Genomic DNA, 24768 nt, shown 5'->3' with positions numbered 1-24768 from the left:
CAAGAGCCTCCTGCCACCCAGTGGAGCCTAGCAGTCCCGCGTGTGGGAACTACGGTATCTGTCTGAGCAGGTCCACGGGGACATCTGTGACTCACTACCCTGGAAGGATGACTCAGGCCCCGTTTCTCTTCTAAGCCTCTGGTGAAAGAGTACTGCAGGCTTCACGGAAAGCTCTTCCGCTTTCCAAAGTCACTGTGGTTCCCGGGGTGGGGCGGAGCCGTGCTCATGCCCGCGAGCCGTGCGGGGGCGCTGGGGGGCTCACTCCCCACCCTGCCGGGTGCCTCTGCTGGCAGCTCCACGTGACCTGAGCTCTCTGAACTCTCTTCCCGCTGATGCCAGCCTGGCTGCCGTCTCCAGCTCTCTACGGCCTCACCATCGACTACTCCTGCATCCGCTGGGGCGCGCACTGCTCTGGAAGGCGAGGGGCCTGCATCTACTACGACAACGACGCTCTCCGAGACAGGTGAGGGCCCGCACGACGTGCCAGGCCCCAGGCCCAAGCAGAGGCCGTCATCTGCTCCGGGGGCAACTGTGAGGCTCTCAGGCCTCTGAGGGAGAGGGCAGGCGGGGAGCTGCCTTGGGCAGGGAGCGGGGCCACCGGTGACCGGCATTTCAGGGCTCACAGAGAGCCGTCCAAGACTCAGGGGCTGCTCTGATGTGGCCCCCCTTCTGCAGTCCCCACTGGCCCTCGGGGGGCGGGAACAGCAGCAGAAAGAGGTTTTTCAAAGGGAGAGGCCGTGGCTGTGGGATGATGATGCCAGGCCAGCCTCCCACCGCTCAGAAAGAGGTGGCCCATCACGGCTCCTGGCAGAGGCCAAGGGCAGGCGGCACCCAGCTGCAGCACCACTGAGTTCGGCACCTCACCTGCCTCATCACACAGATAGGCGCAGCAGGGAGAGCGGGCTTCAGGGGGCAGGACGGGATCTGGAAACGGCGTGGGAGGGGCACAGAAGGCCTGGAGAGGGGCCGACCAAGAGGGCAGCGGGAAGGGGCCCCCTCCCGGCTGTGCTGGCCAGCAGGACCCTCCAGGCGGCTGGGCCTGCAGTGTTTCTCTGGCCCTCCGGGGGGCGCCAGGGCAGGGACGAGGAGCACTGGACTGGGAGTCCCACATCTACTCCCCGCCTACTCCCTGGGAGGCCTGTGGTCCTGGGGATAAAAGGAATGAGGAGCGTGGCCCCACCTGGGTGAGCCCGCATCCTTCCCTGAGTGGTGAGGACACCTGGCCCGGGCCACTGTGATGCTGGCCGCAGAGCCTCCACACCCCTCACGGGGCCTGTCTCCTGCCCCACAGGTACCTGGGCCTGCAGGTGGGCTACAAGGCTCTGGGCACGCTGCTGCTCCTGTACATCAGCTGGCGGGTGAAGAAAAACCAGGAGTACAACGTGCAGGAGAAGGCCGCCAGCCTCATCTGACAGGCGACCTCGGCCGCCGCCCTGCTCGCGAGGGCGGACCCTGCCCCGCAGCTGCCCACATTTACTAACGTTCACACGGCATCTCCTTTTCCTTTCTTAAATAAGAAAGAAAACCCCACCACAATTTGCCTTCCCTGGCTCCTCCTCCCAGAGCACCCCAGGGTCCCTTGGGGCCGCTGTGCACCTGGGCCGGGGGGGGTGCACAGAGCTGGAGGGCTGGGTCTTCCCTGGCCCCTCGGGAGGGGCCCCCAGAGGCCCAGGCTCATCCTGCGCAGTAGGGCTGCTCGCTGAGGCAGCTCTGCACCCCCCAGCCCCGTAGTGGGTGGTTTCCCAGGCGGAGAGGCCTCTGGGTATCTGCCCAGAGGAAGAAGGGAGGGCTGAGCTCTTACTGGCCAGAACCAGGCTGCGGGGGGGGGGGAGGCTGGCTGCAGCCCCCTCTGTGTCCGGGTTCAGCACCAGCACAGAACCCAGGAGGGGCTGGCTACCTTCCCCTCAGGTCCTCGCTTCCTGCCCCGAGAGGCCACTTTGGAAGCTGCCCCATTGAGAAGTACGGCCAGCTGGTCCCCTCTCAGTTACCCACGCTCAGGTGCCAGAGCTGGGACTGACACCCAAGGGTGGGCCATCCTAATGCCGTTCACGTTAACTCTAGGCCCTTCTATACATGGGTCTGTGCATGTTTATCTCTGTCTTCCTGGGGGTATATCTCGAACTAAGAATGCCACGCTGTGGTGAAGACCTGCGGCCGGCTGTGGATAGCCGTGATGCCCAGGCCCCACTCCACAGTGTGAGGACAGGACTCGTCATCTCAGAGTGGTGGGAAGAACCCCTCCCCCACAAGCCTCCCCAGGCGCAGATGAGGTGGCTTCACATGGGCTCCCTCGTCTGGACTTTAGCCTGTGTGTCGCGGAGTAAAGGGAGGCCATCGGGGATGTCCGCAAAACAGGTGGTGAAGCCCAGGGAATGTCAAAACCTGCCAGGCTGCTCGGCCATCTGCAGCCCACAGAGTAGAGGCCCGAGAGGTCGACCCTCCTGGTCCTGGACACGCTCATCCGCATTTTCTCAGCCTCTGCTCACCGCCTCCAGAGGGGTGGCCGCCTTCTCCGGACTTGGGCCAAGAGGCGCTGCTGCTGTGCGTGCAGGTTCGGAGTCAGAAACCAGCAAGGGAGGCCTTTCATCCTCAAGTATTTTATTTATTGGAGACCGACCTTGTGCAAGGCGGCGCTGGCGCATGGTTCTCCCGGAGCTTCCCCGCCCTCCATCTACACTAAGGCCTCCTCCCAGAGTGGGCTCACGGGGCAGGGCTGGGGCTGCACAAGCAAGAACCCGGAGATTGTCAGCAAGACCTTGACCGTCCACGCCCCATCGGACTCAGCCCGCTCTTGGCCCTTACCAAATGGAGCTGACTCGCCATGTCCTCTGGAGCAGCTGGATGTTGGTCGTGGCTACATGCAGATGTCTTGAGTGCCACTGCTCTCGGAAGACCCGTCCAGAAGCCACCTCCAGAAAGGCCTCATATGGTGGAATGTCAACGGCCACACTGCCATGGGACCGAAGTCTTTGTGAAAGCCACTGTCGCAGACAGCCTGATTCCAAAGCCACCAGCTCTATTTCCACAGATCTCACTCTGGAAGGGAGGCTCCATGCAACCTCAGGGGCCAGTGTGGGCCCTTAAATGGTCCCGCTTGGGAGATGATTCCCTGCAACTAACCCTGGTCCTCCTCGCTGCCATTTAACAGAATTCTGAAGGCACCACCTTCAGCTGAGCTCATGAAGAATGGATGCCAGCCTTCAGATTCTGGAAGATGGTTGCCCTCCCAAGGCTTTTTTCTATTATGATATTGCTATTAATATAATTCTGCTGTTGATATAATTTGGTCATGAATTTGTACTGTCATGTATATTGGCTAGAGAGCAGACAGAACCTACACCTTCTGGCCAGAGGAGTTGCCCCTGCCCCAACCCTTGGGGGCGCAAGGCCATGGGGATGGGAGGTGATGCCGCTCTAACCCATCGTCCTGGTACAGAGCAGCAGCAGGTGCCTCTTGTCCCTTCAGTGAAGCTCTGCAGGTGGCTGGGCTCTCAGGAGCCCTGATTCCTGCCCTTGAGTTTATATGCAGAAGTGGGGTTGGACATGGACAGCTAAGTCCATGAAACAAAAGAGAACTAATATTGTAATCATCACCGATCACTTGGTCACAGCCAGTATGACTGGCCCACAGCAAACCTGCCAGCTGGGACTATAATGGTGTCACCTTCATTTCACTTCTGGTGCAAAGCTTAACAAGCTTCCCTGAGTGTCGGACTCTCATAGAGTGTGTTGTTAAAATGCAGATTCCCAACCCTCTCCACCCAGCCCCAGAGGCCCTTTATATGGGGCTGAAGGGGGCCCAGGAGTGGCATTTTTAACTGGCCCCTCGTGTGAGGCTGATGCGGCTTGTTGTCAGACCCTGTGTGGTAGGCCATCAGGGCCTCAAGGATGCCCACTTATGGTTAGACCACTGATACACGGACCCACACTGGGCCTGTGGTCAGCTCAAAGGTGACTGGAGGAGGAGAAGGCTCCAATCAGGGGCTAGTGGACATGGAAAACAATGCAAGAGCCCACATTTATATTGGGTTCTACCAGTCCTAAGAGTGGAACTCTCCCTGTACAAGCTTGAGAGTGCAGAATGTGTCACTGTCATTTCTTCATATTGGTTGTGTCTGACTTCAGGCCCTCATGCTGCTGACTGGCTGGAAATTCAACCTCAACCAGCCTTGAGTCTGGCTCTCAGAGCCATCTGCACATCCTTGGGTCCTGCCACTGGGGGTCTTTGGTCCCTTCCCAGTCTGAGGCCTCCTAGAAGCCCTGCTTCTTCCCTGAGCCTGGAAACCCTGAAGAGGCCAGATCCCAAGACTAGGGTCCTGTGTACCCCCAATGATGCTCCCCATCCCCCCATCCAGTCCTAGGAAGCCACCCCTCCGCTCCACTCCCTCTCCCAGCCCCTCAGGGGCTGAACGAAAAAGCCAGGAAAGGAAGGGTATGCAGGAACCTTTTTATCCCATCCTTCCGTGAGCCTTCTTGGCACAGGAGAGGGAAAATGCAGTGAGAACTAAATGCCACATCTCCATAAATTATCCTTTGGCCCACAGCCCTTTGGGGTGACCCTTACCATAGCCCCATGTTGGAGGTCAGACTGGTCTTAAGGCTCCATTTGAAGATGAGGAATCTGAAATCAAGGAAGTGACCATGTAGTCAAGTTTATGCAAATAATAACTGGCCGGATCTGGACTCAAACCAGGCTGTCCAGACCTCTCTGTCTGCTCCAGCTCCCCTACTGAGTCAGTCTGTTCCCTCGGAAGTTCACTAGCCCATGGGGTGGAGGTGAGGGAATCGGCTGAGGGCCAAGCAAGGTAGGTAACGGAGGTGGAGAGAAACAGGTAATATTTCACTTACCCACCTTCTTTTCAAGTAATAAGAATGTTACAACTGTTCATTAACCAGGGCCGCGTCAGCCCTATAGCACCAGGAGTTAAAGGAGAGTCACGGAGAAAAGGGGCAAAGAGGAAAAGCCTTTCAAGAGAAAAGGCCTTGAGAGAGCTGCACACAGACAGACCTTCAAGGAGACACGCCCACCTGGTGACGGGTTAGCAGTCTCGCTTAGGAAACAAAGCCACGTTGTGATTTTCTCCAACTGCGTTCAAAGATGAAGAGATACAGTTAATCTGGGGGTGAATCCAGTCGCTATCAAATTAATATTAAAATATTATATTACAGATTCCCAGAGAGGTTGACAGGGGCTGTGCGTGTGTGTGTGTGCGTGTGTGTGAGAGAGACAGACACAGAGACAGCGAGAAAGAGAAATAAAATAAAATAAAAATAAAAACTCTGAATCCAAGAGAGAAATACTATCTTTTACAACCACAAGAACTAAATACCTGGGAGAAATGTCCATCTCCTGCCAACAGCACAGAATTCATTATAACCTTTAACCAGAGATTAAATATGTAAACAGGTCGTGGGCAAGCCCTTGGCAAATTACAAGTGAGAGAAAGTTTTTCTCCCAAGATACACCCTGCCCGCTCACCCACTCGTCCGCTCTCCACCCCACCCCTGCGGTGTCATTGCCGTGCCACACAGGGGTCACCACAGCTTGCTGAAGTCCCTGATCCCAGGCACCTGCTACAGCTTGATGACAATAACGGTAACTAAAATGTGCACAGATCTTTACAGTTCACAAAGTCATCCATTCATTTAACAAACTCCTTTAACTGGAAACTCAGTCAGGATAGGCTTGGCTGCGCTGGGTAACAAACCTCACCTACCTGTCACGTGGCACAACGGGAGTTTACGTCTTAGTGCACTGTGGGTCTGGGTGGCTCTCAGGGCAGTGGCCTCCAAGCGGTGGCTCAGTGCCTCCATTTCATGATACACTGCCGTGACGGACGAGGCGGGGCCAGGCAGTCCTCGAAGGTCTCGCACTGGGAAGTAAACGTCTTGGCCCAGAAGTAACACGCTTCACCTCCGCTCCCAGCCCCTCGGCCAGAACTCGTCGGTGTCCCTGCCTAACTGCCACAGGGATGGGGAAAGATAATTCTCTTGTGAGCTCAGAAGAGACAGAAAGCAGGTACGGATGAGCGCTAGGCTCCTCCACCACTGGGGCGAGCCTGGATGGATGTAGGCGCTCACTGGGACACTTAAGTCAAGTGCATCAGGTGTTGGGGGAGGGGTCCAGCAAAAAGAAGTTCTCCAAAGGAGTCAGCATCAGTACTGGGTCCCCAAAGGGGAGGGGATGATTTCCGGGCAAAGCCGAGCCCGTAGGCAGTTTGCCGAGGAACGGGGAGGTGGGCAGGAAGGTTGGCTCCGAGCAAGCAGATGGAGTATTGGCAGAGGCAGATGCGGGGTCGGGGAAGGGTTCTCCTGAGATGGGAGAGACTTTCTGGGGCAAATGGCCAAAGGAGCGGGGAGGCTGAGGAGCCAGAGAGAAGGGCCCTGAGGAGGAAGAGGGGGTGCGGCAATCCTCTGTGCAGGAATCTCACCCAGAGCCTCCACCAGCCCTGAAAGGCCAGCACGACCAGTTCTACCCCTACAAGTGGAGAAAACCAGGCCCTCCCAGTTGTGACCTGTGCCTTCCTTTATTCACTTAGTACCTGAGGTAGATGAGGACAAAAGATGACGCACACATGATCCCTAACCTCCAAGGTCACATAATCAGGAGCAAGAATTAGGTACACGTGCTGAGAGCTCATTCGGCTGAGAGATCAGAGTAGGGGCTTGATCCATCCTTGCAGGGTGGGCTAGATTTCAAGAGACCCCAGGGTGCAGGAAAAGACATTCCAGGCAGAGATCAGGAAGCAGGAAAACCTGTGGGGGTTCTGAGAACTCACTGGACACAGGGTGCATGAAGGAGAGCAGGGGTCATCTCTGGAGAGGCAGTCGTGTCTGGGCTTAGCAGTTCCTGGAGGGTTTTGAGGGCGGCCAGGAGTGGTGGGGCCCCCTGGTCCTGGCTCCTGAGTCAGCGCCCACCTCTTCCCACTTGGGCCTGGAAGGAGGGCCTCAGAGCCCCAGCCAACCCATCCCAGGAAGGTCCTTCTAGCTCAGGTCCCCTCCAAGGCTCTGTCTGCACTGGGAAGGGGCTCCTGGGTGGGCCCTGCCGTCCCTCGGGGAGCGGTCCTCTCGGTACCCCCAGCACACCTGGCATGCTCCCAGGGAGCCCCCAGTCTTGTGCTTGGAGGAACCACCCATTTGCGTCCTCCCTCTTGGCCAGAGCTCCAAGGCTGCCTAGGCCCAGGGTGGGGTGGAAGCTGCTCTATCCCCTCTCTTCCCCTCCCACCTCCTCTCTCTCCCCACTTGAGCCTGTTGGAACCCCAGACTTGGAGCTGGGAGTCAGAAAGTCTGAGTCTCAAGACAGAACGGGGCAGGTAATTTAAAGGGGCACCCATCCAGGCCTTCAGTATGTTGCTACCCCCTTCTCCTTGCTCTGTGGTCCATCAGCGCGCATCCCCTCCTACAGACACCAGCTCCATAAACGGGACCTCAGAGATCCCAGACGGAGCCCAACATTGGTTTAAACCTCGGCCCTCATTACACCTCACTACCACCAGCTTACGGAAGAGGAAGCAGCGGGTTCGGATGAGTTCTCCCTTGGGTCCCCCACTGCGAAAGACCGAGGCAGGTTTCACGCTCTTCCCGTCTGGCTCCTTGACGCCAGCCTCCTCTGCATTCACACCGAGATTCCAGAAGGGCTCCTGCAGCCCAGCGTTTCAATAGATCAGGTGTGTTGAGCGCCCAGACTCTGTCCTAAGAGCTTCACATACGTTTGCACCTTGAATCGTCACCACAAGCCCAGTGAGATGCAATTATCCTGCCATATCCCAAGAGGAACCTGAGACACAGCGGACTGTGGTCCGGGGCCCTTTTCTCATTTCCACCGAAGGCGGCGCGGGGCAGGCGCTGGGGTCTGCAGAGCCGCGCCTCGCGGGGGCCACGGGAGCCAGGCCGAGGGGCAGGCGGCCACCAGGGGGCGCCGCCCGCCGCGCCGGGCCCGGAGGTGAGACGCCGGGCACCACGGCCCGCCCGGCGGAGGAGCGCGGGGGAGACCGGCTCTGCGTCCCCACCGCGCGCGTCCGGGGGACCCCCGCCGCCCGGCCTCGCGAGCCTCTCGCAGCCCAGCGTCCCCGCCCCGGCGCCCTGGGGCCCGCCGGGCTCCTCTCGCCCACCCCACTCCCGCATCCCGGACACCCCGGGACCGCCCGGGGACTCAGCCCGCCGGCGCCTGCCCCTGGCGTGTCCTTGAGAAGATTTCCCTCCCCCGCCGCGCGATAAAGCGCCATTTAGTCTGTTTATCTGTATTTTCAGTACGAAAGTGCAGTAAACACATTCAAGAACGAGGAAGGTAGAGAAAAGGGTGCCAGGAAGCACCGAGAAGGCCCGCAGGCACACATGTGTTCCCCCACGCTCTCCGACGTGTCGTGGGCAGGGCGGTCACCCCAGCCCGCTTTATGGGGTCACAGCCTCCCCGCAGCGCCGCCGCCTGGGAACCACCGTTCTGTGGCTGCAGGGCGCTCGGGTACCCTCCCATCCCTCCTTAACTCCGGTTCTCGGAGCACCTCCTGGGGTCTGGCCCTGAGACAGAAGCGGGCACCAGAGAGAAAGCTATGTCCGATTCAGGCCCTGTCCATCTCGGGGAGTGTCCAATTGTCCATCCTGTCGCAGGCTCGGGCATCAGGCAAGTGCCGGGCACCAGGCTTGTGGCGGTGAACAAGACAAATAGAAGCCATTCCCCGGTGGAAGACAGACGTAACCAAGAAGGCACACAAATTGTGTGGTTGAGATTGGCTAATAATTCCAGTTGCAATAGTGCCATGGAGGATAAGTGCAGACAGATGCCTGCATCGGAATGCAGGGCGAAGGGGGGTATGTGGTGGTATCACAAAGGTGAGAGAGGCCAGCTCCCTAGTGGATTAGGGATCAGGAGTAGGGGAGGTGAACTCCAGCTGAATCTTGAAGGGTGGGAGCAAGTGTGTGGAGCAGGGGCCTTAGAATGAAGGTGTTCTGGGCAGGGGGAGCTACAGGCTTGGAGACTCACAGGGGAGAAGCTTGTGGTATGTTTGCCTGGAGGGGGGTCGGGGTTGGGTAGCACAGTTACAAGTTGCAGGAGGTGGAGTGTAGCTGCGAAGCAGGCTCTAGAGGGAAGGTGTGCCACGCACCGTCTACACCTGCTTTAGAAACTGGATGCTGCCTGTGGGTAATGGGAAGCCACCGACACGCTTTTAAGAAGCAAGACGCAACCAGATTTCTGGGTTTAAAAGGCCGCTGGGGCTGCATTGTACTTGGGAAAGGGAGCCGGGCTGGCAAAGGTAGGTTCTCAGGAAGGAGGCCTCCTTCCTGTCTTGGTGGCTGCTGGGGGCACTGCTGCTAGAGAAAGTCAGAGCTGAGATGCCCCAGCAGGTCCAGAGCCGACGGCGGGACCAGCGAGAAGCAGGAGCCTCCCAGGGGCCCACAGGCTCCTGGTGGCCAGGCTGAGTTGCCCAGGGTGTGAGGGTTCGCGTGAGACCTGCTGGAGCGGGTCCCTGCACCAGAATGTGCCTTGTTAAAAAACAGATGTTGGGGGCTTCCCTGGTGGCGCAGTGGTTGAGAGTCCGCCTGCCGATGCAGGGGACACGGGGTCGTGCCCCGGTCCGGGAAGATTCCACATGCCGCGGAGCGGCTGGGCCCGTGAGCCATGGCCGCTGAGCCTGTGCATCCGGAGCCTGTGCTCCGCAACGGGAGAGGCCACAGCAGTGAGAGGCCCGCGTACCGCAAAAAAACAACAAAAAAAATACAGATGTTGGGAACTGGCTGTCTCTGGGCCCAACACATGGGGTCTAATTGACCCACTTGGCATTTGTTTTTAAATTAGCTGCAATCATTGGGAGAGTTTGAATCTCGGGGGGGGGGGGTTCTTGGAAAAACCCTGGGCCAGTACTCAAGTCCTGCAACAGAACTGGAGCTGAGTAGAGACCACCCTTTCAGGTGGTCCCTGTATTCTTAGGGTTGCTGAGGTCCCCACATCACGTGCTTAGCCCCTGTGGGTATTTAAATTTTCACACATACCTACACCCCTAAAGCTTCAAGCTAAGCCACCAGAAATCCGGGTGAATGTTGGAAAGGGCCAGTCCAGAAGCAAAGGGTTGTGTTTGAGAAATAATGGCCAGATAGATGACTGCCTGCTAGAAGCTGTGAGAGACAGTGGTGACTGCAGGTGGCTGATCGGGGCCTGCTGGAGAATGAAGTCCAAGCAGAACTCCCATCTTTCTCCCCAAACCTTCTTTCACTGACTTTCCCATCTCACTTAACAGCACTCTAGCTTCCTAGTGATTAGACCAAAACCTCAGAGACAATAGAAAATAAGCTTTAAAAAAAAATCAACTTTATTAACATATAATTTGCATACAACAAAAAGCACTAATTTTAAGCCTACTTACTGTTCAGTGAGTTTTGAATCCAGATATAGAACGTTTCCATGACCTCCAGAAAACTTTCTGATACCCCTTTGCAGTCAATACTACACTTACCTCCCTACCCCATCCTCTCACCTAATTCAACCACCACTGATATGCTTTATTTCTGCAGATAACTTTACTTGTTCTAGAATTTCATATAGATGAGATCACACAATACATAGTCTTCAGTGTCAGGCTTCTTTTGCTTAGATTCATTCATGTGGTTGTGAATACGTACAAGTTCATACATTTTTATTGCTGGTTAGTATTCCGTTGGATGAGTATACCATAATTTATCCATTCACCTGGGCATTTGGGTTGTTTACAATTTTTTTTACTACTATGAATAAAACTGCTATGAACATTTATGCACACATCTTTTTATGGATCTATGTTTTCATTTCTCTTGGGGAAAAACCTAGGAGTAAAAATTGCTAGATCAAAGGGCATGTGTATGTGTAACTTCATAAGAAACTGCCTATTTCCAAAGTTGAAATGGAAGTGGAAGACCTCAGTAATGATCTCTTATGTAGAGTATAAGTAGCACTAACTATTAAAAAGATCGATAGGGCTTCCCTGGTGGCACAGTGGTTGGGAGTCCGCCTGCCGATGCAGGGGACGCGGGTTCGTGCCCCGGTCCGGGAGGATCCCACATGCCGCGGAGCAGCTGGGCCCGTGAGCCATGGCCGCTGAGCCTCCGCATCTGGAGCCTGTGCTCCACAACAGGAGAGACCACAACAGTGAGAGGCCCGTGTACTGCAAAAAAAAAAAAAAAAAAAAAAAAAAAAAAAAAGATTGATAAATTGAACTACATGAAAATTAAATACTTCTTTTCAGCAAAAACACCATTAAAAGAGTGACACAGCAAGCCACAGAGAAGAAAAAGAGATTTCCAACTTATATAATAAGTAAAACACTTGTATCCAGAATCTGTACATAAAATTCCTATACATGTAAACAAGAAAAACATACACTCAACAGAGAAATGGACAAAATACTTGTATACTTACTTCCCAAAAGAGGATATCCAAACGCCAACAAATATATTAAAATGTACTTAATATCATTAGTCATTCAGCAGATAAAAATTAAACTACAAAGTGATTCTACTACATCTCCACCAGAATGGCCACAGTTAAAAAGACCAATGATACTAAGTGTTGGCAAGAATAGGAATGCTCATACGTGGCTGATGGGGGTGTAAATTGGTGTAATCATTTTTGAAAGCATTTTGGCATTTTCTACTGAAGCTGAACACATTGCATATCATCTGACCCCAAAATCCCACTCCTATGCATATGCCCACAGAAATACACTGCCTGTGTGCAAGAGACACCAGCAAGATGTTTCATAACAACATCATTCATAATAGCCCCACCTGGAAACTGCACCATACACATACACAAGCACATACATATACGATACACACAGCAATGAATATAGTAACCACAGCATCATGGATGGATCTTACAAACATTCTGTTGAGTGAAAAGCTGAAACCCAGTAGAATTCATACCCTGGGCTTCCAGAACCACTCAAATGAAACTGCATGTTGTAAGTCAGAAAAGTGGTTACGTTTGGGAAGAAAGGAAGGCTTAGTAACTGGGAAGGGCATGAGGAAGCCTGCTGTGATCGTAGCAATGTTCTACTTCTTGAACTCCTGGTGGATACATTGTTTTGTGATAATTCATTGAGCCATACAGTTATGCTTTATGTGCTTCTGTGTATCATAGTTCACAGTATAAAGAGTCAAAATGACATGCATGCATCTCTTTTGGGCACCATTGTAATTGCACGATTGCCCCAGGGGTGAAACACAGAATCGTCCTTAAAGTAAAACTCACACCTAAGATTTGATTTTACAAGGATTTATTTAATTAAGGGTTTTGAGTAAATTTTAGATTAAAATCAACACTTGTGATTTTATTATACAGTAATAATAATATATCTTTTTAAACAAATGGTCTTTGTATTGAAGGTCCTCAAATACAAAGCATTTCCAATTGTAAAAGTTTCACCAATTTACCTTTATATTTATGAATTTTTAAAATGAGGGCCAATATTATCATGTTATAAGGCACCACCTGCCCTGCAACTTATTTTAGACAGAGATGGCTTCAAGCCAAAAGTCTGATTTGTTTTAACTTAGTAGAATAAAGAAATGAGAGAGACTTCCGGGTAAGATGGCGGAAGAGTAAGACGCGGAGATCACCTTCCTCCCCACGGATACACCAGAAATACATCTACACGTGGAACAACTCCTACAGAACACCTACTGAACGCTGGCAGAAGACCTCAGACCTCCCAAAAGGCAAGAAACCCCCCACATACCTGGGTAGGGCAAAGCGGAGAGATCCCCACACACAGGATCAGTGCCGAGCGGCACTCACCAGCCCGAGAGGCTTGTCTGCTCGCCCGCCGGGGCGCGCAGCGCTGGAAGCTGAGGCTCGGGCTTCGGTCAGAGCGCAGGGAGAGGACTGGGGCTGGCCGCGAGAACTCAGCCTGAAGGGGGCTAATGTGCCACAGCTAGCCGGGAGGGAGTCCGGGAAAACTCTAGAGCTGCCGAAGAGGCAAGAGACTTTTTCTTCCCTCTTGGTTTCCTGGTGCGCGAGGAGGGGGGATTAAGAGCTCTGCTTGAAGGGGCTCCACAGACGGGCGCGAGTCGCGACTGAAAGCGCGGAGCCCAGAGACGGGCGTGGGACGCTGGGGCTGCTGCTGCCGCCGCCAAGAAGCCTGTGTGCGAGCGCAGGTCACTGCCCACACCGCCCTTCCGGGAGCCTGTGCAGCCCGCCACTGCCGGGGTCCCGGGATCCAGGGGCGGCTTCCCTGGGAGAACGCACGGCGCGCCTCGGGCTGGTGCAACGTCACGCCGACCTCTGCCGCTGCAGGCTCGCCCCGCACTCCCTGCCCCTCCCTCCCTCCCGGCCTGAGTGAGCCAGAGTCCCCGAAGAGGCTGCTCCTTTAACCCTGTCCTGCCTGAGCGAAGAACAGACGCCCTCCGGCGACCTACACGCAGAGGCGGGGCCAAATCCAAAGCTGAGACCCAGGAGCTGTGAGAACAAAGAAGAGAAAGGGAAACCTCTCCCAGCAGCCTCAGAAGCAGCGGATTAAAGCTCCACAATCAACTTGATGTACCCTGCATCTGTGGAATACATGAATAGACAACACATCATCCCAAATTGAGGAGCCCGGAGTCAGTGCTGTGCCTCTGAGGTGGGAGAGCCAACTTCAGGACACTGGTCCACAAGAGACCTCCCAGCTCCACATAATATCAAACGGCGAAAATCTTCCAGAGATCTCCATCTCAACACCAGCACCCAGCTTCACTCAACGACCAGCAAGCTACAGTGCTGGACACCCTAAGCCAAACAACTAGCAAGACAGGAACACAACGCCACCCATTAGCAGAGAGGTGGCCTAAACTCATAAAAAGTCTGCAGACACCCCAAAACACACCACCAGACGTGGACCTGCCCACCAGAAAGACAAGATCCAGCCTCATCCACCAGAACACAGGCACTAGTCCCCTCCACCAGGAAGCCTACACAACCCACTAAACCAACCTTAGCCACTGGGGACAGACACCAAAAACAACGGGAACTACGAACCGGCAGCCTGCAAAAAGGAGACCCCAAACACAGTAACATAAGCAAAATGAGAAGACAGAAAAACACACAGCAGGAGAAGGAGCAAGATAAAAACCCACCAGATCTAACAAATGAAGAGGTAATAGGCAGTCTACCTGAAAAAGAATTCAGAATAATGATGGTAAAGATGATCCAAGATTCTATTTCCCAGATCCAAAATCTTGGAAATAGAATAGACAAAATGCAAGAAACAGTTAACAAGGACCTAGAAGAACTAAAGATGAATCAAGCATCGATTAAAAACACAATACATGAAATAAAAAATACTCTAGACGGGATCAATAGCAGAATAACTGAGGCAGAAGAACGGATAAGTGACGTGGAAGATAAAATAGTGGAAATAACTGCTGCAGAGCAAAATAAAGAAAAAAGAATGAAAAGAACAGAGGACAGTCTCAGAGACCTCTGGGACAACATTAAACGCACCAACATTCGAATTATAGGGGTTCCAGAAGAAGAAGAGAAAAAGAAAGGGACTGAGAAAATATTTGAAGAGATTATAGTTGAAAACTTCCCCAATATGGGAAAGGAAATAGTTAATCAAGTCCAGGAGGCACAGAGAGTCCCATACAGAATAAATCCAAGGAGAAATACGCCAAGACACATATTAATCAAACTGTCAAAAATTAAACACAAAGAAATCATATTAAAAGCAGCAAGGCAAAAACAACAAATAACACACAAGGGAATCCCCATCAGGATAACAGCTGATCTCTCAGCAGAAACTCTACAAGCCAGAAGGGAGTGGCAGGACATAATTAAAGTGATGAAGGAGAAAAACCTTCAACCAAGATTACTCTACCCAGCAAGGATCTCATTCAGATTTGATGGAGAAATTAAAACCTTTACAGACAAGCAAAAGCTGAGAGAGTTCAGCACCACCAAACCAGCTTTACAACAAATGCTAAAGGAACTTCTCTAGGCAAGAAACACAACAGAAGTAAAAGACCTACAATAACGAACCCAAAACAATTAAGAAAATGGGAACAGGAACATACATATCAATAATTACCTTAAATGTAAATGGACTAAATGCTCCCACCAAAAGACACAGATTGGCTGAATGGATACAAAAACAAGACCCATATATATGCTGTCTACAAGAGACCCACTTCAGACCTAGAGACACATACAGACTGAAAGTAAGGGGATGGAAAAAGATATTCCATGCAAATGGAAATCAAAAGAAAGCTGGAGTAGCAATTCTCATATCAGACAAAATAGACTTTAAAGTAAAGACTACTAGAAGAGACAAAGAAGGACACTACCTAATGATCAAGGGATTGATCCAAGAAGAAGATATAACAATTGTAAATATTTATGCACCAAACATAGGAGCACCTCAATACATAAGGCAAATACTAACAGCCATAAAAGGAGAAATCGACAGTAACACAATCATAGTAGGGGACTTTAACACCCCACTTTCACCAATGGACAGATCATCCAAAATGAAAATAAATAAGGAAACACAAGCTTTAAATGATACATTAAACAAGATGGACTTAATTGATATTTATAGGACATTCCATCCAAAAACAACAGAATACACATTTTTCTCAAGTGCTCATGGAACATTCTCCAGGATAGAATATATCTTGGGTCACAAATCAAGCCTTGGTAAATTTAAGAAAATTGAAATTGTATCAAGTATCTTTTCTGACCACAATGCTATGAGACTAGATATCAATTACAGGAAAAGAGCTGTAAAAAATACAAACACATGGAGGCTAAACAATACACTACTTAATAACGAAGTGATCACTGAAGAAATCAAAGAGGAAATTAAAAAATACCTAGAAACAAATGACAATGGAGACACGACGACCCAAAACCTATGGGATGCAGCAAAAGCAGTTCTAAGAGGGAAGTTTATAGCAATACAATCCCACCTTAAGAAACAGGAAACATCTCGAATAAACAACCTAACCTGGCACCTAAAGCAATTAGAGAAAGAAGAACAAAAACATCCCAAAGTTAGCAGAAGGAAAGAAATCATAAAAATCAGATCAGAAATAAATGAAAAAGAAATGAAGGAAACGATAGCAAAGATCAATAAAACTAAAAGCTGGTTCTTTGAGAAGATAAACAAAATTGATAAACCATTAGCCAGACTCATCAAGAAAAAAAGGGAGAAGACTCAAATCAATAGAATTAGAAATGAAAAAGGAGAAGTAACAACTGACACTGCAGAAATACAAAAGATCATGAGAGATTACTATAAGCAACTCTATGCCAATAAAATGGACAACCTGGAAGAAATGGACAAATTCTTAGAAATGCACAACCTGCCAAGACTGAATCAGGAAGAAATAGAAAATATGAACAGACCAATCACAAGCACTGAAATTGAGACTGTGATAAAAAATCTTCCAACAAACAAAAGCCCAGGACCAGATGGCTTCACAGGCGAATTCTATCAAGCATTTAGAGAAGAGCTAACGCCGACCCTTCTGAAACTCTTCCAAAATATAGCAGAGGGAGGAACACTCCCAAACTCATTCTACGAGGCCACCATCACCTTGATACCAAAACCAGACAAGGATGTCACAAAGAAAGAAAACTACAGGCCAATATCACTGATGAACATAGATGCAAAAATCCTCAACAAAATACTAGCAAACAGAATCCAACAGCACATTAAAAGGATCATACACCATGATCAAGTGGGGTTTATTCCAGGAATGCAAGGATTCTTCAATATACGCAAATCAATCAACGTGATACACCATATTAACAAATTGAAGGAGAAAAACCATATGATCATCTCAATCGATGCAGAGAAAGCTTCCGACAAAATTCAACACCCATTTATGATAAAAACCCTGCAGAAAGTAGGCATAGAGGGAACTTTCCTCAACATAATAAAGGCCATATATGACAAACCCACAGCCAGCATCGTCCTCAATGGTGAAAAACTGAAACCATTTCCACTAAGATCAGGAACAAGACAAGGTTGCCCACTCTCACCACTCTTATTCAACCTAGTTTTGGAAGTTTTAGCCACAGCAATCAGAGAAGAAAAGGAAATAAAAGGAATCCAAATCGGAAAAGAAGAAGTAAAGCTGTCACTGTTTGCAGATGACATGATACTATACATAGAGAATCCTAAAGATGCTACCAGAAAACTACTAGAGTTAATCAATGAATTTGGTCAAGTTGCAGGATACAAAATTAATGCACAGAAATCTCTGGCATTCCTATATACTAATGATGAAAAATCTGAAAGTGAAATCAAGGAAACACTCCCATTTACCATTGCAACAAAAAGAATAAAATATCTAGGAATAAACCTACCTAAGGAGACAAAAGACCTGTATGCAGAAAATTATAAGACACTGATGAAAGAAATTAAAGATGATACAAATAGATGGAGAGATGTACCATGTTCTTGGATTGGAAGAATCAACATTGTGAAAATGACTCTACTACCCAAAGCAATCTACAGATTCAATGCAATCCCTATCAAACTACCACTGGCATTTTTCACAGAACTAGAACAAAAAATTTCACAATTTGTATGGAAACACAAAAGACCCCGAATAGCCAAAGCAATCTTGAGAACGAAAAATGGAGCTGGAGGAATCAGGCTCCCTGACTTCAGACTATACTACAAAGCTACAGTAATCAAGACAGTATGGTACTGGCACAAAAACAGAAAGATAGATCAATGGAACAGGATAGAAAGCCCAGAGTTAAACCCACAGACATATGGTCACCTTATCTTTGATAAAGGAGGCAGGAATGTACAGTGGAGAAAGGACAGTCTCTTCAATAAGTGGTTCTGGGAAAACTGGATAGGGACATGTAAAAGTATGAGATTAGATCACTCCCTAACACCATACACAAAAATAAGCTCAAAATGGATTAAAGACCTAAATGTAAGGCCAGACACTATCAAACTCTTAGAGGAACACATAGGCAGAACACTCTATGACATAAATCACAGCAAGATCCTTTTTGACCCACCTCCTAGAGAAATGGAAATAAAGACAAAAATAAACACATGGGACCTAATGAAACTTCAAAGCTTTTGCACAGCAAAGGAAACCATAAACAAGACCAAAAGACAACCCTCAGAATGGGAGAAAATATTTGCAAATGAAGCAACTGACAAAGGATTAATCTCCAAAATTTATAAGCAGCTCATGCAGCTCAATAACAAAAAAACAAACAACCCAATCCAAAAATGGGCAGAAGACCTAAATAGACATTTCTCCACAGAAGATATACAGACTGCCAACAAACACATGAAAGGATGCTCAACATCTTTACTCATTAGAGAAATGCAAATCAAAACTACAATGAGATATCATCTCACACCAGTCAGAATGGCCATCATCAAAAAATCTAGAAACAATAAATGCTGGAGAGGGTGTGGAAAAAAGGGAACACTCTTGCACTGCTGGTGGGAATGTGAATTGGTACAGCCGCTATGGAGAACGGTATGGAGGTTCCTTAAAAAACTACAAATAGAACTACCATATGACCCAGCAATCCCACTACTGGTCATATACCCTGAGAAAACCATAATTCAAAAAGAGACATGTACCAAAATGTTCATAGCAGCCCTATTTACAATAGCCCGGAGATGGAAACAACCTAAGTGTCCATCATCGGATGAATGGATAAAGAAGATGTGGCACGTATATACAATGGAATATTACTCAGCCATAAAAAGAAATGAAATTGAGCTATTTGTAATGAGGTGGATAGACCTAGAGTCTGTCATACAGAGTGAAGTAAGTCAGAAAGAGAAAGACAAATACTGTATGCTAACACATATATATGGCATTTAAGAAAAAAAAATGTCATGAAGAACATAGGGGTAAGACAGGAATAAAGACACAGACCTACTAGAGAATGGACTTGAGGATATGGGGAAGGGGAAGGGTAAGCTGTGACAAAGTGAAAGAGCAGCATGGACATATATACACTACCAAACGTAAGGTAGATAGCTAGTGGGAAGCAGCCGCATAGCACAGGGAGATCAGCTCGGTGCCTTGTGACCGCCTGGAGGGGTGGGATAGGGAGGGTGGGAGGGAGACGCAAAAGGGAGGGGATATGGAAACATATGTATATGTATAACTGATTAAATTTGTTATAAGGCAAAAAAAAAATGACTTTTTTATTCCCCACTTCCTCAGTATGCACTGTCTGTTAGGGGAAAAAACATTATGTGAAAAAAATAGGATTATCAGTTTTAACATTCATCATAAATTATAATAAATTTTAATATTTATTGTTCAAAATTCATCTGGATCTTAAAATATTCTAATTAATAGCTTTTTTGCCCCAAAATATCTGCATACATTTGTTCTGTCTTGTCAGAGCACAATATTTACTTTTTAAGTGGGAACTTAATTGTTAATACATAGTTAAATTTTATACTCACAAGTTACCTATTTCAAGAACAAAGTTTTTGAGATAGCCTCATCCACCAGAGGGCAGACAGCAGAAGCAAGAAGAACTACAGTCCTGCAGCCTGTGGGGAAAAAAAAAAACACATTCACAGAAAGATAGACAAGATGAAAAGGCAGAGGGCTATGTACCAGATGAAGGAACAAGATAAAATCTCAGAAAAACAACTAAATGAAATGAAGATAGACAATCTTCCAGAAAAAGAATTCAGAATAATGATAGTGAAGATGATCCAGGACTTCGGAAAAAGAATGGAGGCAAAATTCGAGAAGATGCAAGAAATGTTTAACAAAGATCTAGAAGAATTAAAGAACAAACTAACAGAGATGAACAACACAATAACTGAAATGAAAACTACACTAGAAGGACAATAGCAGAATAACTGAGGCAGAAGAACGGATAAGTGACCTGGAAGACAGAATGGTGGAATTCACTGCTGCAGAACAGAATAAAGAAAAAAGAATGAAAAGAAATGAAGACAGCCTAAGAGACCTCTGGGACAACATTAAATGCAACAACATTCACATTATAGGGGTCCCATAAGGAGAAGAGAGAAAGAACCTGAGAAAATATTTGAAGAGATTATAGTCGAAAGCATCTCTAACATGGGAAAGGAAATAGCCACCCAAGTCCAGGAAGTGCAGAGAGTCCCATACAGGGTAAACTCAAGGAGAAACATGCCTAGACACATAGTAATCAAATTGGAAAAAATTAAAGGCAAAGAAAAATTATTGAAAGCAGCAAGGGAAAAATGACAAATAAAATACAAGGGAACACCCATAAGGTTAACAGCTGATTTCTCAGCAGAAACTCTACAAGCCAGAGGTAGTGGCATGATATACTTAAAGTGATGAAAGGGAAGAACCTACAACCAAGGTTACTCTACCCAGCAAGGATCTCATTCAGATTCCATGGAGAAATCAAAAACTTTACAGACAAGCAAAAGCTAAGAGAATTCAGCACCACCAAACCAGCTCTACAACAAATGCTAAAGGAACTTCTCTAAGTGGGAGACACAAGAGAAGAAAAGGACCAACAAAAACAAACCCAAAACAATTAAGAAAATGGTAACAGGAACATACATATCAATAATTACCTTAAACATGAATGGATTAAATGCTCCAACCAAAAGACACAGGCTCACTGAATGGATAAAAAAACAAGACCCATATATATGCTGTCTACAAGAGACCCACTTCAGACCTAGGGACAAATACAGACTGAAAGTGAAGGGATGGAAAAAGATATTCCATGGAAATGGAAATCAAAAGAGAGCTGGAGTAGCAATACTCATATCAGATAAAATAGACTTTAAAATAAAGAATGTTACAAGAGACAAGGAAGGACACCATGTAATGATCAAGGGATCAATCCAAAAAGAAGATACAACAATTATAAACATATATGCACCCATCATAGGAGCACCTCAATACATAAGGCAGTTGCTAACAGCTCTAAAAGAGGAAGCGACAGTAACATAATAATAGTGGGGGACTTTAACACCTCACTTACACCAATGGACAGATCATCCAAACAGAAAATTAATAGGGAAACACAAGCTTTAAATGACACTATAGACCAGGTAGATTTCATTGATATATATAGGACATTCCATCCAAAAATAGCAGATTACACTTTCTTCTCAATTGCGCATGGAATATTCTCCAAGATAGATCACATCTTGGGTCACAAATCAAGCCTCAGTACATTTAGGAAAACTGAGATCATATCAAGCATCTTTTCTGACCACAATGCTATGAGATTAGATATCAATTACAGGGAAAAAAACGTAAAAAACACAAACACATGGAGGCTAAACAATACGTTACTAAATAACCAACATATCACTGAAGAAATCAAAGAGGAAATCAAAAAATACCTATAGACAAATGACAATAAAAACACAACAATCCAAAACCTATGGGATGTAGCAAAAGCAGTTCTAAGAGGGAAGTTTATAGCTATATAAGCCTACCTCAAGAAATAAGAAAAACCTCAAATAAAGAATCTAACATTACACCTAAAGGAACTAGAGAAAGAAGAACAAACAAAACCCAAAGTTAGCAGAAGGAAAGAAATCATAAATATCAGAGCAGAAATAAATGAAATAGAAACAAAGAAAATAATAGCAATGATCAATAAAACTAAAAGCTCGTTCTTTAAGAAGATAAAATTGATAAGCCATTAGACAGAATCATCAAGAAAAAGAGGGAGAGGATTCAAATCAATACAATTAGAAATGAAAAAGGAGAAGTTACAACAGACACCGGAGAAATACAGAGCATCCTAAGAGACTACTACAAGCAACTCTATGCCAATAAAATGGACAACCTGGAAGAAATGGACAAATTCTTAGAAAGTCATAACCTTCTGAGACTGAACCAGGAAGAAATAGAGAATATGAACAGACCAATCACAAGTAATGAAATTGAAACTGTGATTAAAAATCTTCCAACAAACAAAAGTCCAGGACAGATGGCTTCACAGGTGAATTCTATCAAACATTTAGAGAAGAGCTAACAGCCATCCTTCTCAAACTCTTCCAAAAAATTGCAGAGGAAGGAAAACTCGCAAACTCATTCTATGATGCCACCATCACCCTGACACCAAAACCAGACAAAGATACTACAAAAAAAGAAAATTACAGACCAATAACACTGATGAATATAGATGCAAAAATTCTCAACAAAATAGTAGCAAACAGAATCCAACAACACATTAAAAGAATCATACATCATGATCAAGTGGGATTTATCCCAGGGATGCAAGGATTCTTCAATATATGCAAATCAATCAATGTGGTTCACCATATTAACAAATTGAAGAATAAAAACCATACGATCATCTCAATAGATGCAGAAAAAGCTTCTGACAAAATTCAACACCCATTTATGATAAAAACTCTCCAGAAAGTGGGCATAGAGGGAACCTACCTCAACATAATAAAGGCCATATACGACAAACCCACAGCAAACATCATTCTCAATGGTGAAAAATTGAAAGCATTTCCTCTAAGATCAGGAACAAGATAAGGATGTCCACTCTCACCACCATCATTCAACATAGTTTTGGAAGTCCTAGCCATGGCAATCAGGGAAGAAAAAGAAATAAAAGGAATACAAATTGCAAAGAAGAAGTAAAACTGTCACTGTTGGCAGATGGCATGATACTATACATAGAGAATCCTAAAGATGCCAGCAGAAAACTACTAGAGCTGATCAATGAATTTGGTAAAGTTGCAGGTTACAAAATTAATGCACAGAAATCTCTTGCATTCCTATACACTAATGATGAAAAATCTGAAAGAGAAATTAAAGAAACACTTCCATTTACCACTGCAACAAAAAGAATAAAATACATAGAAATAAACCTACCTAGGGAGACAAAAGACCTGTATGCAGAAAACTATAAGACACTGATGAAAGAAATTAAAGATGATACCAACAGATGGAGAGATATACCATGTTCTTGGATTGGAAGAATCAATGTTGTGAAAATGACTATACTACCCAAAGCAATCTACAGATTCAATGCAATCCCTATCAAATAACCAATGGCATTTTTTACAGAACTAGAACAAAAAATCTTAAAATTTGTATTGAGACACAAAAGACCCTGAATAGCCAAAGCAGTCTTGAGGGAAAAAAACGGAGCTGGAGGTATCAGACTCCCTGACTTCAGACTATACTACAAAGCTACAGTAATCAGGACAATATGGTACTGGCACAAAAACAGAAATATAGATCCATGGAACAGGATAGAAAACCCAGAGATAAACCCACGCACCTATGGTCAACTAATCTATGACAAATGAGGCAAGGATATACAATGGAGAAAAGACCGTCTCTTCAATAAGTTGTTCTGGGAAAACTGGACAGCTACATGTAAAAGAATGAAACTAGAACACTCCCTAACACCATACACAAAAATAAACTCAAAATGGATTACAGACCTAAATGTACATCCAGACACTATAAAGCTCTTAGAGGAAAACATAGGAAGAACACTCTTTGACATAGATCACAGCAAGATCTTTTCTTTTTTGACCCACCTTCTAGAGTAATGAAAACAAAACAAAAAAAAATGGGACCTAATTAAACTTAAAGCCTTTTGCACAACAAAGGAAATCATAAACAAAAGGAGAAAACAACCCCCAGAATGGGAGCAAATATTTGCAAATGAATCAATGGACAAAGGATTAATCTCCAAAATATATAAACAGCTCATGCAGCTCAATATTAAAAAAACAAACAACCCAATCAATAAATGGGCAGAAGACCTAAATAGACATTTCTCCAAAGAAGACATACAGATGGCCAAGAAGCACATGAAAAGCTGCTCAACATCACTAATTATTAGAGAAATGCAAGTCCAAACTACAATGAGGTATCACCTTACACCATTTAGAATGGGCATCATCAGAAAATCTACAAACAACAAATACTGGAGAGGGTGTGAAGAAAAGGGAACCCTCTTGTACTGTTGGTGGGAATGTAAATTGATACAGCCACTATGGAGAACAGTATGAAGGTTCCTTAAAGAACTAAAAATAGAATTACCATATGACCCAGCAATCCCACTACTGGCCATATACCCAGCGAAAACCATAATTCAAAAAGACCCATGCACCCCAATGTTCATTGCAGCAATATTTACAATAGCCAGGTCATGGAAGCAACCTAAATGTCCATCGACAGGTAAATGGATAAAGAAGATGTGGTACATATATACAATGGAATATTACTCAGCCATAGAAAGGAACGAAATTGGGTCATTTGTAGAGATGTGGATGGATCTATAGACTATCATACCGAGTGAAGTAAGTCAGAAAGAGAAAAACAAATATCATATATTAACGCATATATGTGGAACCTAGAAAATGGTACAGACGAACTGGTTTGCAGAACAGAAATTGAGACACAGATGTAGAGAACAAACGTCTGGACACCAAGGGGGGAGAGTGGTGGGGTGTGGGGGGATTGGTGTGCTGAATTGGGAGATTGGGATTGACATGTATACACTAATATGTATAAAATGGATAACTAATAAGAAAATAAGTAAACATTAAAAAAATTTATGTATTGAAAAAGAAAAAGAACAAAGCTCTTGTTTTTTTATAAAGTCCAGTCCTCTCTCCATGAATTTTCTTCACTCATTTAACATGCTTACACACATTTTCGAATTTAAAAATCACACTCTTTCACTGGACTTTGTGTGAGATTGCAAAGATGGGCCCCCTCAGGCCACAGGGACACATGGAGGGCAGGGGGACAGAACAAAACGTTCATGGCAATGAGTCAGGAATCTACAAATCACTGTCCTGT

General features: G+C 46.7%; 1 protein-coding gene across 1 annotated transcript in view; it reads left to right on the top strand.

Annotated features, from left to right (window-relative positions):
- Positions 1-3282, top strand: part of SLCO2A1 (solute carrier organic anion transporter family member 2A1) — a 78251-nt gene extending 74969 nt beyond the window's left edge. Inside the window, exons 13-14 of the mRNA XM_082624850.1 lie at positions 340-463; positions 1292-3282. Coding sequence (XP_082480976.1) covers positions 340-463; positions 1292-1412 — 245 coding nt within the window. The 3' untranslated portion in view covers positions 1413-3282. The remainder of the gene's footprint in view (positions 1-339; positions 464-1291) is intronic.
- Positions 3283-24768: the final 21486 nt, after the last annotated feature.

This window comes from Mesoplodon mirus, assembly GCF_964341445.2.
Source record: "Mesoplodon mirus genome assembly, chromosome: 6".
NCBI classification, from domain to species: domain Eukaryota; kingdom Metazoa; phylum Chordata; class Mammalia; order Artiodactyla; family Ziphiidae; genus Mesoplodon; species Mesoplodon mirus.
This window is presented reverse-complemented; position numbering and strand designations above follow the sequence as displayed.